Source organism: Pygocentrus nattereri, chromosome 13 (genome assembly GCF_015220715.1).
Source record: "Pygocentrus nattereri isolate fPygNat1 chromosome 13, fPygNat1.pri, whole genome shotgun sequence".
Taxonomy (NCBI): Eukaryota; Metazoa; Chordata; class Actinopteri; order Characiformes; family Serrasalmidae; genus Pygocentrus; species Pygocentrus nattereri.
Window position 1 is genome coordinate 17,389,639 of NC_051223.1, and position 12,714 is coordinate 17,402,352.

The 12,714-nt window shown below is 38.9% G+C and overlaps 1 protein-coding gene across 2 annotated transcripts in view; it reads left to right on the forward strand.

The window, feature by feature from the left end:
- Positions 1 to 1,699: 1,699 nt before the first annotated feature.
- LOC108424860 (growth arrest-specific protein 7) overlaps positions 1,700 to 12,714 on the forward strand; it is a 64,794-nt gene continuing 53,779 nt past the window's right edge. Inside the window, exon 1 of one of the 2 annotated variants that reach the window (XM_017693126.2) lies at positions 1,700 to 2,172. In XM_017693126.2, coding sequence (XP_017548615.1) covers positions 1,993 to 2,172 — 180 coding nt within the window. In that variant the 5' untranslated portion in view covers positions 1,700 to 1,992. The remainder of the gene's footprint in view (positions 2,173 to 12,714) is intronic. The other variant, XM_017693125.2, reaches the window with a different exon arrangement.

A 12,714-nucleotide genomic window follows, 5' to 3' on the forward strand; every position in this document is an offset into this window, starting at 1 on the left:
CCCACTTCAGCCATGTAAAATTCTGCATACGATGTTGTCAAAGGTAGACAGACGTAAGGTGAACCCAGTCTTCTCAGAGTGTTGAAGTGCTGCCCAGTGCATAAACAGGTCACCAGCAGCGCAGCTTTCACAAACACTTGTCCCTCCATTGAGAGTAATCTGAGCAAATCAAACCCATTCTTTGAATACAATGGCTCGACTGGATGAAAGGAATTCATTTAAACTTCATAAGAAATGCTACCGTTCAGTCGTATGAAATAGTTTGAATACCCCCTGCTAAACAACATGTTTACCTGATTGAAGTGAAAGTTATTTAACGCACCCTTTACAGGAAAAACATACATAAATATGGCATTTGCCTGATAATTTTAACACACAATTTACTGAGTTTAATATTTGGTGAAAATATCATCCACAAAACGTGTCATTTGACCAGGAGAACTCAAACCTTTGCATTAGGCTGTATGAAAATGCTTGGATTCCGGGAGATTTTGTGTCCTGGAATGGAAACAATTTGTTCCTACACACTTAAAAAGAAGGTTTTTCAAATGTTCTTTAGTAAAGGCAGTGGTTCTTTTGAGATCTGTGAACCACACTTAAACGGTTCTTTGCATGGTGAAATGATTCTTCAGATAGATGGAAAATGTGTTGTATATGGTTCTGTATAGAAAATGTTTTTATAGCACCCGACAGGGTTGCACTATTGTCACAACGTCAAGCTTAAGACAAAAAAAAGAACCCCTTTTTGGTGCTAGATAGAACCATTTTCATAAAGGTTCTATACAGAAGCATATACAACACGTTCTCCATCGATCTGAAGAACCATTTGCCTATGCAAAGAACCATTTAAGCATGAAATGGCTCTACCGAGAGCTCATGGTTCTATATAGAACCACTGCCTTTTCTAAAGAATCCTTGAAGAACCACCTTTTTTAAGTGCGGATGGGTGGCAGCCCTACTTCACAGCATCTCCCTCAGTTGGCCTAAAACCAAAAAGTGATGCATTACTGCCATCTAGTGGCCAAAGCACACCTTCATCGTGGGTGTGTAATAGAGACTTACATACATACGCAAACAAATAAATGCTGCTTATATAAAATCATGTATTAAAAAGGTGATCGAACAGTGTACAGCCATGACATTTTTTCATAGATAAAAGTCAAATATACCAAACAATAATGAAAAAAGTATGTAAATCTAATGTTTGCTGGGTATAACAGGGAGCCTGCTCATTATTATTATAGTGTTTAATACATTATAGACTTTTCTAAATATACCAAGGGTCTATTCCACAAAGCAGCATTTCTCAATAAGATGAGTAACTTAGGACAGGAGTTAAAACTTGTCCGAAAGGAATGTTCTTTAGTTCTTAGTATTGGACAGGCTTTCTATTCATTTATTTATTTGCCAATTGTTATCAGGCTAACCGAGAAATACCTCCCAAAAACTGCGCCCTTCAATGTGCTGATCAAACGGGACAGCAGCCGCGTTCGCTGGAGCAACAACGTGTACAGAGCTTACGAAAGGGGTGTGTGCACGTTATTGTTTCTCACACCCGTATTCCGTCCCCCTGTGCTGTGATTGGCTGCCTGTTTCCCTGGCTGCCTGTGAAGCTCTCGTCAGTCTGAGTTGCTGTCCAATCCAGTGGCAGGAGGGGCGGGGCTTATCTGAATGCAGGCGGGGAAATTAACAGGGAAAGTCTCTTCTGCCTGTGCCATGCATGTAGAGTCGTTGGGTCACTACCGTGTTGTGCCACAGAAAGCGAAGTAAAGCGAAGCCGCTGGGTTGGTCGTCTGTTATTTTCCACAGAGGTGTGGGCAGAGGAGCAGATTTAAACGAGGCGTCACCACACAGTCACCGGACTTGCGGGAACACGGCGAGGTTTCAAGTGATAAATGCTACCGTGTGTCATTAAGAAGAAACCGAGTTTGAGTGCTTTTCTGGGGAGAAACGGTCTAACCTGTTGTCACTGAGCGCCTGGAAAAGTTGGCCATGTCTGGATCTTTCTGTAAAAGTTTGTACGCCTTCAGCGGGGAGCAGCATCAGCAGGGCTTGAAGTTCGAGGCTGGAGAAATGATCAAAATAATCCAGGCTTTGCCAGGTGGATGGTGGGAAGGAGAGAAGGATGGAGTGAGAGGATGGTTTCCCTCGAGTTACGTTCAGGTCGTGGAGGTAGGCGTTTGATCAGTGTGCGTGTGAGGCGTGTGAACTTGGGGGCAGGACTGGGATGTAGCGGGACGCAGAATTCAGAAGACAGAAATGAAGAATCTGCATTCAGTCGAAGTTACATTTAAAAGCAGCGTTGATTACCTTTTACATTTTAGAAGAATACTTTTAGAAACGATTTAAAAACTATATACATTATTTAAAAGAAACAGTACTTAGTAACTATTTTAAAATAAATATCTATAAAGTAACAGGAGAATGTATTCTTTACAAACACGGAAGATCCTGCTAAAGCCTGAGTAGACTGATAAATCAAAGTGATGATCAGTTATTAATCTCAGTGTTACTGAACTCTACTAAAGCCTGATTAGACTGATAAATCAAAGTGATGATCAGTTATTAATCTCAGTGTTACTGAACTCTACTAAAGCCTGAGTAGACTGATAAATCTGTGATGATCAGTTATTAATCTCAGTGTTACTGAACTCTACTAAAGCCTGAGTAGACTGATAAATCTGGGATGATCAGTTATTAATCTCAGTGTTACTGAACTCTACTAAAGCCTGAGTAGACTGATAAATCTGTGATGATAAATTATTAATCTCAGTGTTACTGAACTCTACTAAAGGCTGAGTAGACTGATAAATCTGTGATGATCAGTTATTAATCTCAGTGTTACTGAACTCTACTAAAGCCTCAGTAGACTGATAAATCAAAGTGATGATCAGTTATTAATCTCAGTGTTACTGAACTCTGATAAAGCCTGAGTAGACTGATAAATCTGTGATGATAAATTATTAATCTCAGTGTTACTGAACTCTACTAAAGCCTGAGTAGACTGATAAATCTGTGATGATAAATTATTAATCTCAGTGTTACTGAACTCTGCTAAAGCCTGAGTAGACTGATAAATCAAAGTGATGATAAATTATTAATCTCAGTGTTACTGAACTCTGCTAAAGCCTGAGTAGACTGATAAATCAAAGTGATGATCAGTTATTAATCTCAGTGTTACTGAACTCTACTAAAGCCTGAGTAGACATATAAATCTGTGATGATAAATTATTAATCTCAGTGTTACTGAACTCTGCTAAAGCCTGAGTAGACTGATAAATTAAAGTGATGATCAGTTATTAATCTCAGTGTTACTGAACTCTACTAAAGCCTGAGTAGACTGATACATTTGTGATGATAAATTATTAATCTCAGTGTTACTGAGCTCTGCTAAAGCCTGAGTAGACTGATAAATCAAAGTGATCAGTTATTAATCTCAGTGTTACTGAACTCTACTAAAGCCTGAGTAGACTGATAAATCAAAGTGATGATAAATTATTAATCTCAGTGTTACTGAACTCTACTAAAGCCGGAGTAGACTCATAAATATGTGATAGGTTATTCATTTCAGTGTTGCTGAACTCTAAAACCTGAGTAAACTGATAAATCTGTGATGAGTCAGGTATTAATCATTAATCTCAGTGTTACCGAAATCTACTAAAACCTGAGTAGACTGAGAAATCATTTTGATCAGTTATTAATCTCAGTGTTACTGTGCTCTGCTAAGGCCTGAGTAGACTGATAAATATGTTATGATGTTATTCACTTCAGTGTTGCTGAACTCTACTAAAGCCTGAGTAGACTGATAAATCAATGTGCTGAGTCAGGTATTAATCATTAATCTCTGTTACTGAGCTCCTTTGAGGGATGACTGAGCTGAACAGTCTCCTCTGCAATGAACATGTTGTACTTGACCTGTGTACATTTGTTAGCAGGTTGCATGCATGCTATTAACTGAAAATTACATATACATACAAACAATTTATAGTCAAATATGGAAAATTGCTGGATTAGTCCAGGAGATGGCAATAGGATTATGGGGGCAGCAGTGGACTGAAGCAGGCGACTGGAAGCAATAATGTTGAATTGAGGAAAGCATATTCAGTATTCGGCTATCATTATTTTTCAAAGTATTCTGGCTATCTCTGCTTGCTCTTTATTGACATGGTAGTAAAACTTAAAATGTCTGCTTGACAGTTCTTCTCAGATTCAACACTCTGCCACTTCTGACAGCATGGAATGTAGGAACCTCAGGAAGCGAATCATTTACAGCTGTTTTTATTCCGGCTTTCTCATTTATAGTTTATTGCAGTCTAGAGAGAAGGACACAAGTGGCTAAGGAGAGACACATTGTCTTAGACTTACCCAACAACAGTCTCCAAACACATCAGACTCTCTAGAAATGATCAGAGAGCAGTTAGGAAGGGGGCCCAGACGAATTCTCTTGTGGATTTGTCTGTCCTATCTGATAAGCCCAACCTGTCTCCACACTCTTTCAAGACTTCCACATTCCACTGCTATCCTATCTGCCAGGTCAGGTTCCCTGTCTGCCTTGTTGCATAGTAGATTACTCACAAACGACCAAATTTGTCCACTTTTTTCATTAAAGGGGAATCCCACCAGTTTTTCAAAAATGTATTCAGTCATGCAGAAGGGTTTGATGTGAAATGGTTTGTTGTAGAGAAACTTACAGACTGATTTCTTTACAGTGATGGTGATAGGAACCAGGGGTCACAATGTCTACAACACAAACAAAGCTAATTTATTTACTATCCAAATCCACCAGTGAACCTACATATGCCTTTTGAGCTTTTATATGCTAGGTTGATGATGGTAAAATAGTCATGAATCAGAAAAAATAAGTTTTCTTTGGGCACTATTTTACCCTACAATGCTTACAATACATTTTAAGCCCAAACATTATCAGAAAGCTATCATAAAACATTGCCAGACATGAGTGTATTCATAACCATTTCATGTAATAACTTTCTGTGATTGAGATTTCAGAGGATTCAAATCTTTAGACTTCTGGTTCCTATCACCACCACTGTGAACAGTTCTGACTTGGTTTAATTGGCTTTTTTTGCAGTTTTTGAAAAATCGGTACAGTTCCCTTTTTAGGCTGAGGCACCATAAACAGGCTGGGTTGCTGGACCAATCAGATCTTCAAGACAGATTTTGGCACTGATGTTATTGTTAGAAACAGTGATGATGTGTTATGTGCCCTTACTTCTAGGAAGGTATGCTAAAATGTTGGGACATTTGCTACAGTATTTGGCTGAAGGTCTTAGAGAGCCACAGTGTTGACTGTATGCTGGAAACTATGCAGCTAGGACTGAAAAAAATCATAGCTCAACTGGTCTATCGAAACATTCTGAAATTTCCCAAAGTTGTGTAATTAGAGTACTTGGTAACGAACTGTGCATAAATGACATCACTGATGTCAAAATGGGCTTTTCTGAGTGTATCATAGATATTATTGAGAGAAAACTAACCAACTGCATGTTTCATTGCAAAGAGCTACTAATTTGGCCTGTATAACTGGATTTAATACAGTTTAGCGTGTGAAACAGTGAATAAATATCATCGTACACAAGGGATGCATAGTGATATCAGAATCCATATAGGCAGACAGTGGCTTTATGAAAAGCATCTGACGGATGTTTAGATTTGACAGTATTTTGTAACTTCTACTAATACTAATCTAAATCAGTTTAGACTCAATTTCTACATTGTGTAGATGTTATGTATGGCAGCAGATATACATGAAAAATGACAGATATCGGCATTAGTGCACAATCCTCATATTGGAGCCTCATTATTATATGCATTTTTTGATAGTGTTTTTTAAATGTGGTGCCATATGTTCCTTGTTGTCTGTTCCAACTTGTCAAACTTTATAAAACTGAACATTTATGAAACATTTACTAAACAAATATGTATTGTGCGTCAGAAAAAATTCCAGTATTGTGAAATTATATATACGCCTCATTGTTCATACCGAACAGATAGTATCAGTGGAACAGTGTTGTCAGAAGTGCCTGAAGAAACTTGCTGAAGCATTTATGGTTCAGAGAAGTTGGGTGATATATAAGAAGCGCTCCATTCATCGTCTTTTCAGCACGTACACTGAACACTGTAATGCGAATTAGAAAAGGAACCAAAAGAGAAACACTAAGCAATACTTCTATGAGTGACTCAATTCTTGAGTTTTCAGTTGATGAAGCTAGAAACTTCTTCCACATTGTGCTCCCAGCATCATATCCTGTCTTTGATGAAGAAAGACAGAGATTCATGGAGCAGTCATGGAAGATGCGTGGCACAGTGTTCAGAGAGTTCATTGTCTTCATGGTAAAAACACACAGTACACCAGCTAGCAGTGTTTCTTGTGTATTGTAGGTTCATTGCTCTCAGCACAGCTAGGCTTTGTGGTTTTTTGAATCAGGTTAACCAGAAGAGATCGGTAGAAGACCACGCATATACCTCTGATTTGTAGTGGCACCATGCAGCAGTTCAGTGACAGGTCACCAAGGCTGTTCAACTGAGTCACTCCTGTGGCCTCAATTAATCTGACAAGAACCTAAGAAATATTCTGGAGGCCATGCAGTGACAAACTTGATATGGCCATGATGCTAAGCGGCTAATTATCTCTGTTAGCAAACAGAGCTGGGGAGCTTTGCTGGGCAACTACATTTGCAGGGGCGCTAGGAATTTCCATTCGGTGGTGTGAACTATAAATCAGGCAGTTCAGAGGGTGGAAACTAAAGGTCTGTCCATGGTTATCACAGTATCACAAAAGAAGTCAGATTCAGTCATTTGTCTGTTAAGACAGGCAGTATGACTGTGTGTTATAATTATGGTAATATACAGTGCAAAAGATCACCATTCATTTAATTTTGACTTTTAATTTTCAGGAGATATCTGAGAAGATTAGATATATTCCACTTGCATAAGCCACATGAGAATAAGTGGAAAATAATGTGTTTCCAGGAGCTTTTAATATTGGTATTGGTATTCAATAAATAAATAGTAAAAGATACAGGGAAAATGTATGCAAGACATGGTAGTCCAACAAAACTGTCACCCTTAGATAAGCATTACTTAAAGGATTCACCTTTGAGAGAGATAACTCAATACTGAGTCTGAAAGGATGTGTGGCTGTCAAAAAGCCCTAACTAAGAAAAAGTAAGATGAAAAGCAAAAAAAGGTACAAAGAAGTTGCTTAGAACAATGGACTGGCCACCCCAGAGTCCAGGCCTCAGTATCATCCATCCATCCATTTTCTAAGCCGCTTCTCCAGGGGGGTGCTGGAGCCTATCTCAGCGGTCATCGGCCCTGGACACACCCTGGACAGGTCGCCAGTCCATCGCAGGGCAGGGCATCATTAAATGGATTAAGCATTACTTGGATTGTGAGAAGAAAAAAATTCAACCAATTTCTAAGACTAAACATAAAAATATCCCCTCAGATTTCTTAAAATACTTAAAACAAGCTGTCAACAAAGAATGGAAGCTGTAATAAAGGCAAAGGCAAATTATATCAATTATATTAAGACTTGTGCCTAATTTTCCAGTACATATACCACAAACAGCTGAAACAAACTAACTGTGTAATCTAAAAAGTAACTGACTTTGTCCTGTTATGCCATTTTTCATAGCTTTTTATATGTGGCACTCTTCTTTTCAAACCGCAGAAAATGTATATATTGTGATGCATGTCATGAAAATCACAAGATGTGTCACAGTGTTATATTTTAGCCATTTTTGCCCACTCTTAATGTCAGTAAAATGATCTTGTTATATGTTGTTATTGAAGTTATTGATGAGATCAATCCCACAGTGAACTGTAGGCCACAACAGGAATATTGTGATGGCTTTGATTGAAGAAAAATATGATAGGGCTGAAAGTCAAAGGAGGTGGGAATATTTCACATGTGTTGTCTGTCAGGATGAGCTGACTTCTCAGCATCTGGAAGTCCCACAGCTTCACATGTGGTGACATCCAAACAGCGTCACCAAGTTAAACTATTCAGTGTGACGTTGGCACATTTTTTTAGGCTGCTGATTTGCTTTGATGTGTGTTTTTGGGCCTAGCTTGGAAACTCACACTTCTCAGTCTCTCCATTACCCTGAAAGTGTTGGTAATTAAATCTCTATCATGTAGGAGAAAGTTCCCCCTATCCCCCACGTTCACAGCCAGTCAGTCCACAAGCACTGACTGATTGCGAGAAGCTGGTAATTGACTCCTCACTACTCCTGAATCTGCCAGGCTAGTCTTTAACGTGGTCCTGTGAGTAGTGGCAGCCTGTGGAAATTCTGTTTTTAGCTCAGCGCTCTAGCAGTATCAGAGGGCCAAACCACACTAACTTCTTTCTGCCAGCTATCAGCTACACATGAGATCACAGGGCTTTGTTGTAGAAGGGGAACTTTGTGAGGTTGTGGTTAAAGAATGGCACAGGTCGTTCCACAACCGCAGAAAAGCTACTGAATTTAGTCAAGAGTGCGAATTGGAAATATCTTGACTTTATGCCATAGAGGTGTTTTCCTGTGCTGTCCCAATGTAATTACATAATTCTATTATGAAGCCATAGTGATAGATTATAAATTGAGTTACATTTACATTTGATTTATATGTATGGACATGTTTGGCTCTTGTACTTGTGACCTTTTTTGTTTGTTTCTGTATAAAGAAATGACAAAAATGAGGTGAGAAAATACAGGATGTTTTCCTCAAAATAAGACTGTATACACAACAGTAGCTTTCCATCAAATCTTAGAATTCCCACTTTCAACAGAATAGATATAGAGTTCAGATCATTAATAAAAAATACAAAGAAAATGAGACTCATAACAACCACGCAAGACCTGGACTTTGACCATCCAACAAATAGTCCTTAAATGTTTCATCATTGAGAGAAGCGTCGTTTCTGTCCAGCCTTCCCTCTGAGAAGAGAACTCTGTGAAAGGATGTGTAGCTGTCAAGAAGTGAAGAAGAAAACAGACGAAAAATGAGAAAATTTGCAAATCAAAGAAGTGACGGGTGTTCTGAAAACAATGGACGGTCCAGTCCAGATCCTCAGCATCACTGAATGTGTTTGGGATAACCAACTACAAAGCCTGAACTTTAAGGATGTGGAAAAATATCCCTGCAGATTTCTTTGAAAACTGAAAGCAAGGCCCAATCCTATTTCACCCCTCGACCCTACTACTTAGCAATTAGCCCTCCATTTTGCAGGAAAAACTTGATTCTTAGATGCATCGCGATACGGACGTGAACGATTCTGAATCGATTCATATGTCAAAAATCGATTTAGTAAACATTTAATTTATACCGTAATGTTGACGGAACGTAACGTATTACCCATTCCACCTTAAATAGTTCAGCAGTACTTATGCTTGAAGCACCAGAATGTAACTGCTGCTCCATTTAAGGAGGGACGGGAAAATTCCAACAAGAAGCTGGTAAATAGCTGACATATCACCAAAGAATTAGGGGTGAGTGATAATAAATAATTGTCATTTTCTCCCTCTTTAAAAGCGCATGATGCCCTACAGGTAACTAAAGCCCAGCATTGAGGCTGTTGAACGGGACCACTCTTCTGCTATCACTGCAGCCTATCAGAGTTGCCTACAGAGCACCGCTAGTAGCCAGTTAATGAAGTAATGTTCTTTTATTTGGGGGTTGTCCCATTTTGTAAGGGAAGATTTCAACTTGTAACTCAGTTCCAAGGGGCAAGGTGACACTCAAAAACAAGAAGTAGGGGTAAAAGGAAGAAGAGGGATTGGGTCCAAGTAAAGAGTACAACCTGTAATAAATGCAAAGTGGGCACACTAAGAACGAATAACTTAATGGCTATTTTGACTGGATATTAAATAAATGAATGGGTGGTCTCTGACTTTTACATCATACTGTACATATTAGAAGGCAGGCACTTTCGCTGGTGTATCCCTGCTGACCCAAATCTTCTGACTAAGATAGCTGCTAATGAAGTTCTGAGAGTGGGGTTTCCCAAAAGCTGACCCCCATTTCCAGGCAATTGTGTAAATGACAGCTGGAAGTACTTTACATAAGTGATTGTACAACAGGACTGCTGAGGCTCATTAACTGCAGAAAGTGTTTCTCAGTATGATATCCTTCATACTGAATGCATTCTGTCCTTTTCTGACTTTTGATTGTTCTTTATGTTGTAGTCCTGATGAATTTTAACAAAATAACAAAGGCAAAATAGAATTATAGAAATGCAAATATAGAATTACAAATACACACACACACACACATCTTCTAAGCCGTTTCTCCTTCTGGGTCGCGGGGGTGCTGGAGCCTATTCCAGCAGTCTAGAATTACAAATATATAAATAGAATTATTTCTGAGTCATATCTCAATGATGAAAGTGGAAAACATGTTGTCAGAAGTGTGGATTCTAAACCTTCAGCCGATTCCACTTTCATGTTCATAAGTAGAAGAGATGTTTTATTTGATTTAAATTTAGTGAAACATAAGAGACAGGCTTATATTGCAGGAAGAAGCCATCATTTGCATTTTTGCCATATTCGTTTTTTCTTCACATTGAACAAGCACAAAATAGTCCAAGTTCAATCTTCTCGTACATATTTAGCCTCATACTGCTGAGGCCCTCCCTCTGGTGGACGCTGGCCAGCTTTCTGTCCAGATGTTTGGGTCACTGTCATGGGAGTTCATGTGTGCATAGACCACTTTTTTTCCTGAGTCTTGTTTGGCTCAAGACAGATTGACTCACACATGCATGAGCAAGGCTAGCACCCTGGATAAAGAGCTTTTGCATGATTGTCTGGTGAAACTTTGGTTTATGGTTTAATGCAACTCTGGATTACAGAGACAAAAAGTGACTCACAGTCACGTCTAGACAAAGTAACATGTAAGAAAATGTAACATTTTCTAACGAAAGATAATGAAAGATATTCTCCATAGAATAAATCTTGGAATGGGATTGACTGGGTGCCTGACAAATCTATTATTTGTTATTTTGCTGTAAAATTGTAACACACTTAAATAAAAAGTGGAGTGCAAGAAGAAGCTGGATTGTAATATTTGACGAGACTACATTTGTATGCCAAGCAAACAAAACATAAACAACCAGTGGTGTAAATACACTCAGAACAACCTCGAAACACTTGAGAGTAATGAGGAGAGGGTGGGACTACAGGCTATAGACGAGTAAGGGGCATGATAAAGGGGTGGAGAAAGAGTGGATCAGGAAAACAAAAACAGAAGCACATGACATAAGAGTCGTAAGAGAGATTTTAAATGAGGAGAGAAAATGAACAACAGCAGGGGCAAGGCAGGACAGTGTGTTACAGCAATGTTGCAGTGTGTTTAGCTGTGTAGTTGTTCTTGTAGGGTAGTAGAGTGTTTGGGTAGTTTGAGCCTGATGCCTAGACGTTTATTTTAAAGTGAAGTGCTTCAATTAAGCATAACTCATAGGCCAATACTTAAGGTTACATAAGGTTCAGTATGGATATCAGTACTGGAAAATACTCAAGGTGCTAAATGTTGCTGTGCAATCTTTAAATCAAAGGGAAAACATCTAATGTATGTTATTGCTTTAAACTTGCACCTTATATTATTAAGCACATTGTACTGACTGATAGACTCACTGTAACGGTTACAGTATGGAAAGTGTTTATGTTTTCTGTTTATTCACAGCGACCACAACCATTTCTCTCGTCAGTCGTTGCTGAGATGGTGTTTTTGTTTCATTGGAAATGTAACGATTCTAGTGTAACCATACCCAATAGAGATCAGGATTAAGGATATAAGGCATATTTAAAAACCTGATGGACCTCCTCCACAAGTTCAGGTATTTGAAGCACTGTCTTTGGGAGTTTGATGGGGTATTGCTGATTTTCCAGGCAGAATGCCAGCGGCATGCAAGGAAAGCAGTGAATTTTTGTTTCCACACACTGACTAGGCTTGTGTATAGGAACCATGTGTCCTTTTGAGTAGATAATAAATAGAATCACTCAGGTCTGGCATGTCCACACTGGACCCTTGAGTAAAAGACATTTTGTAGCATAAAGCTATGTTTTTGTCTCTTCATCTCAAGTGGCCATCTGACTGAATCTGGATTTAATCTGTTTTGGATGGCCCCACCAGATTTAAAAGATTTAGATCAGTATCAAGTGTTGGCAGGAAAACTCACTAAGACAGCTGACTAAATGGCTAAACATGCTCCTGAATGTAAGGTGACTGTTGTTAATGGAGGTGACTAAAGTGGCTTTGTGAGGTCTACAGAGTCTGTGCTTTAAACATAGGTAATCTGCCAGAGGCAGATCTGAAATCCACAGTATGAACCATCTAAAGGCAGTCAAGTTGTAATCTGGAGTTGCCATCTGGAGCTATGCATTATTGAACGTTACATATGCCAGCACAAGCTGGCAAAGTGACTTTTGGCCAGTTTGTATGATCTCATGCTAATAAACAATGGAGATCATGAGTGATGGCTTTATGAGTATGAGAAACATGACAAAATGCATGAATGATGTTACTACAGCATAAGGAAATGAATGGTTTGGAGAAATCCATTGGCAATGTTACTCACTCCAACGTAAAGCGGCCTCTCTACCTGGAGGAATCCTTTAGTCATGTCACTCCAGCATAAAGCCACAAATGGTTTTGAGTGATATTATTCCAACACAAGACAACAAAACCATTAATGTCTCTTCAACATAAAACAGT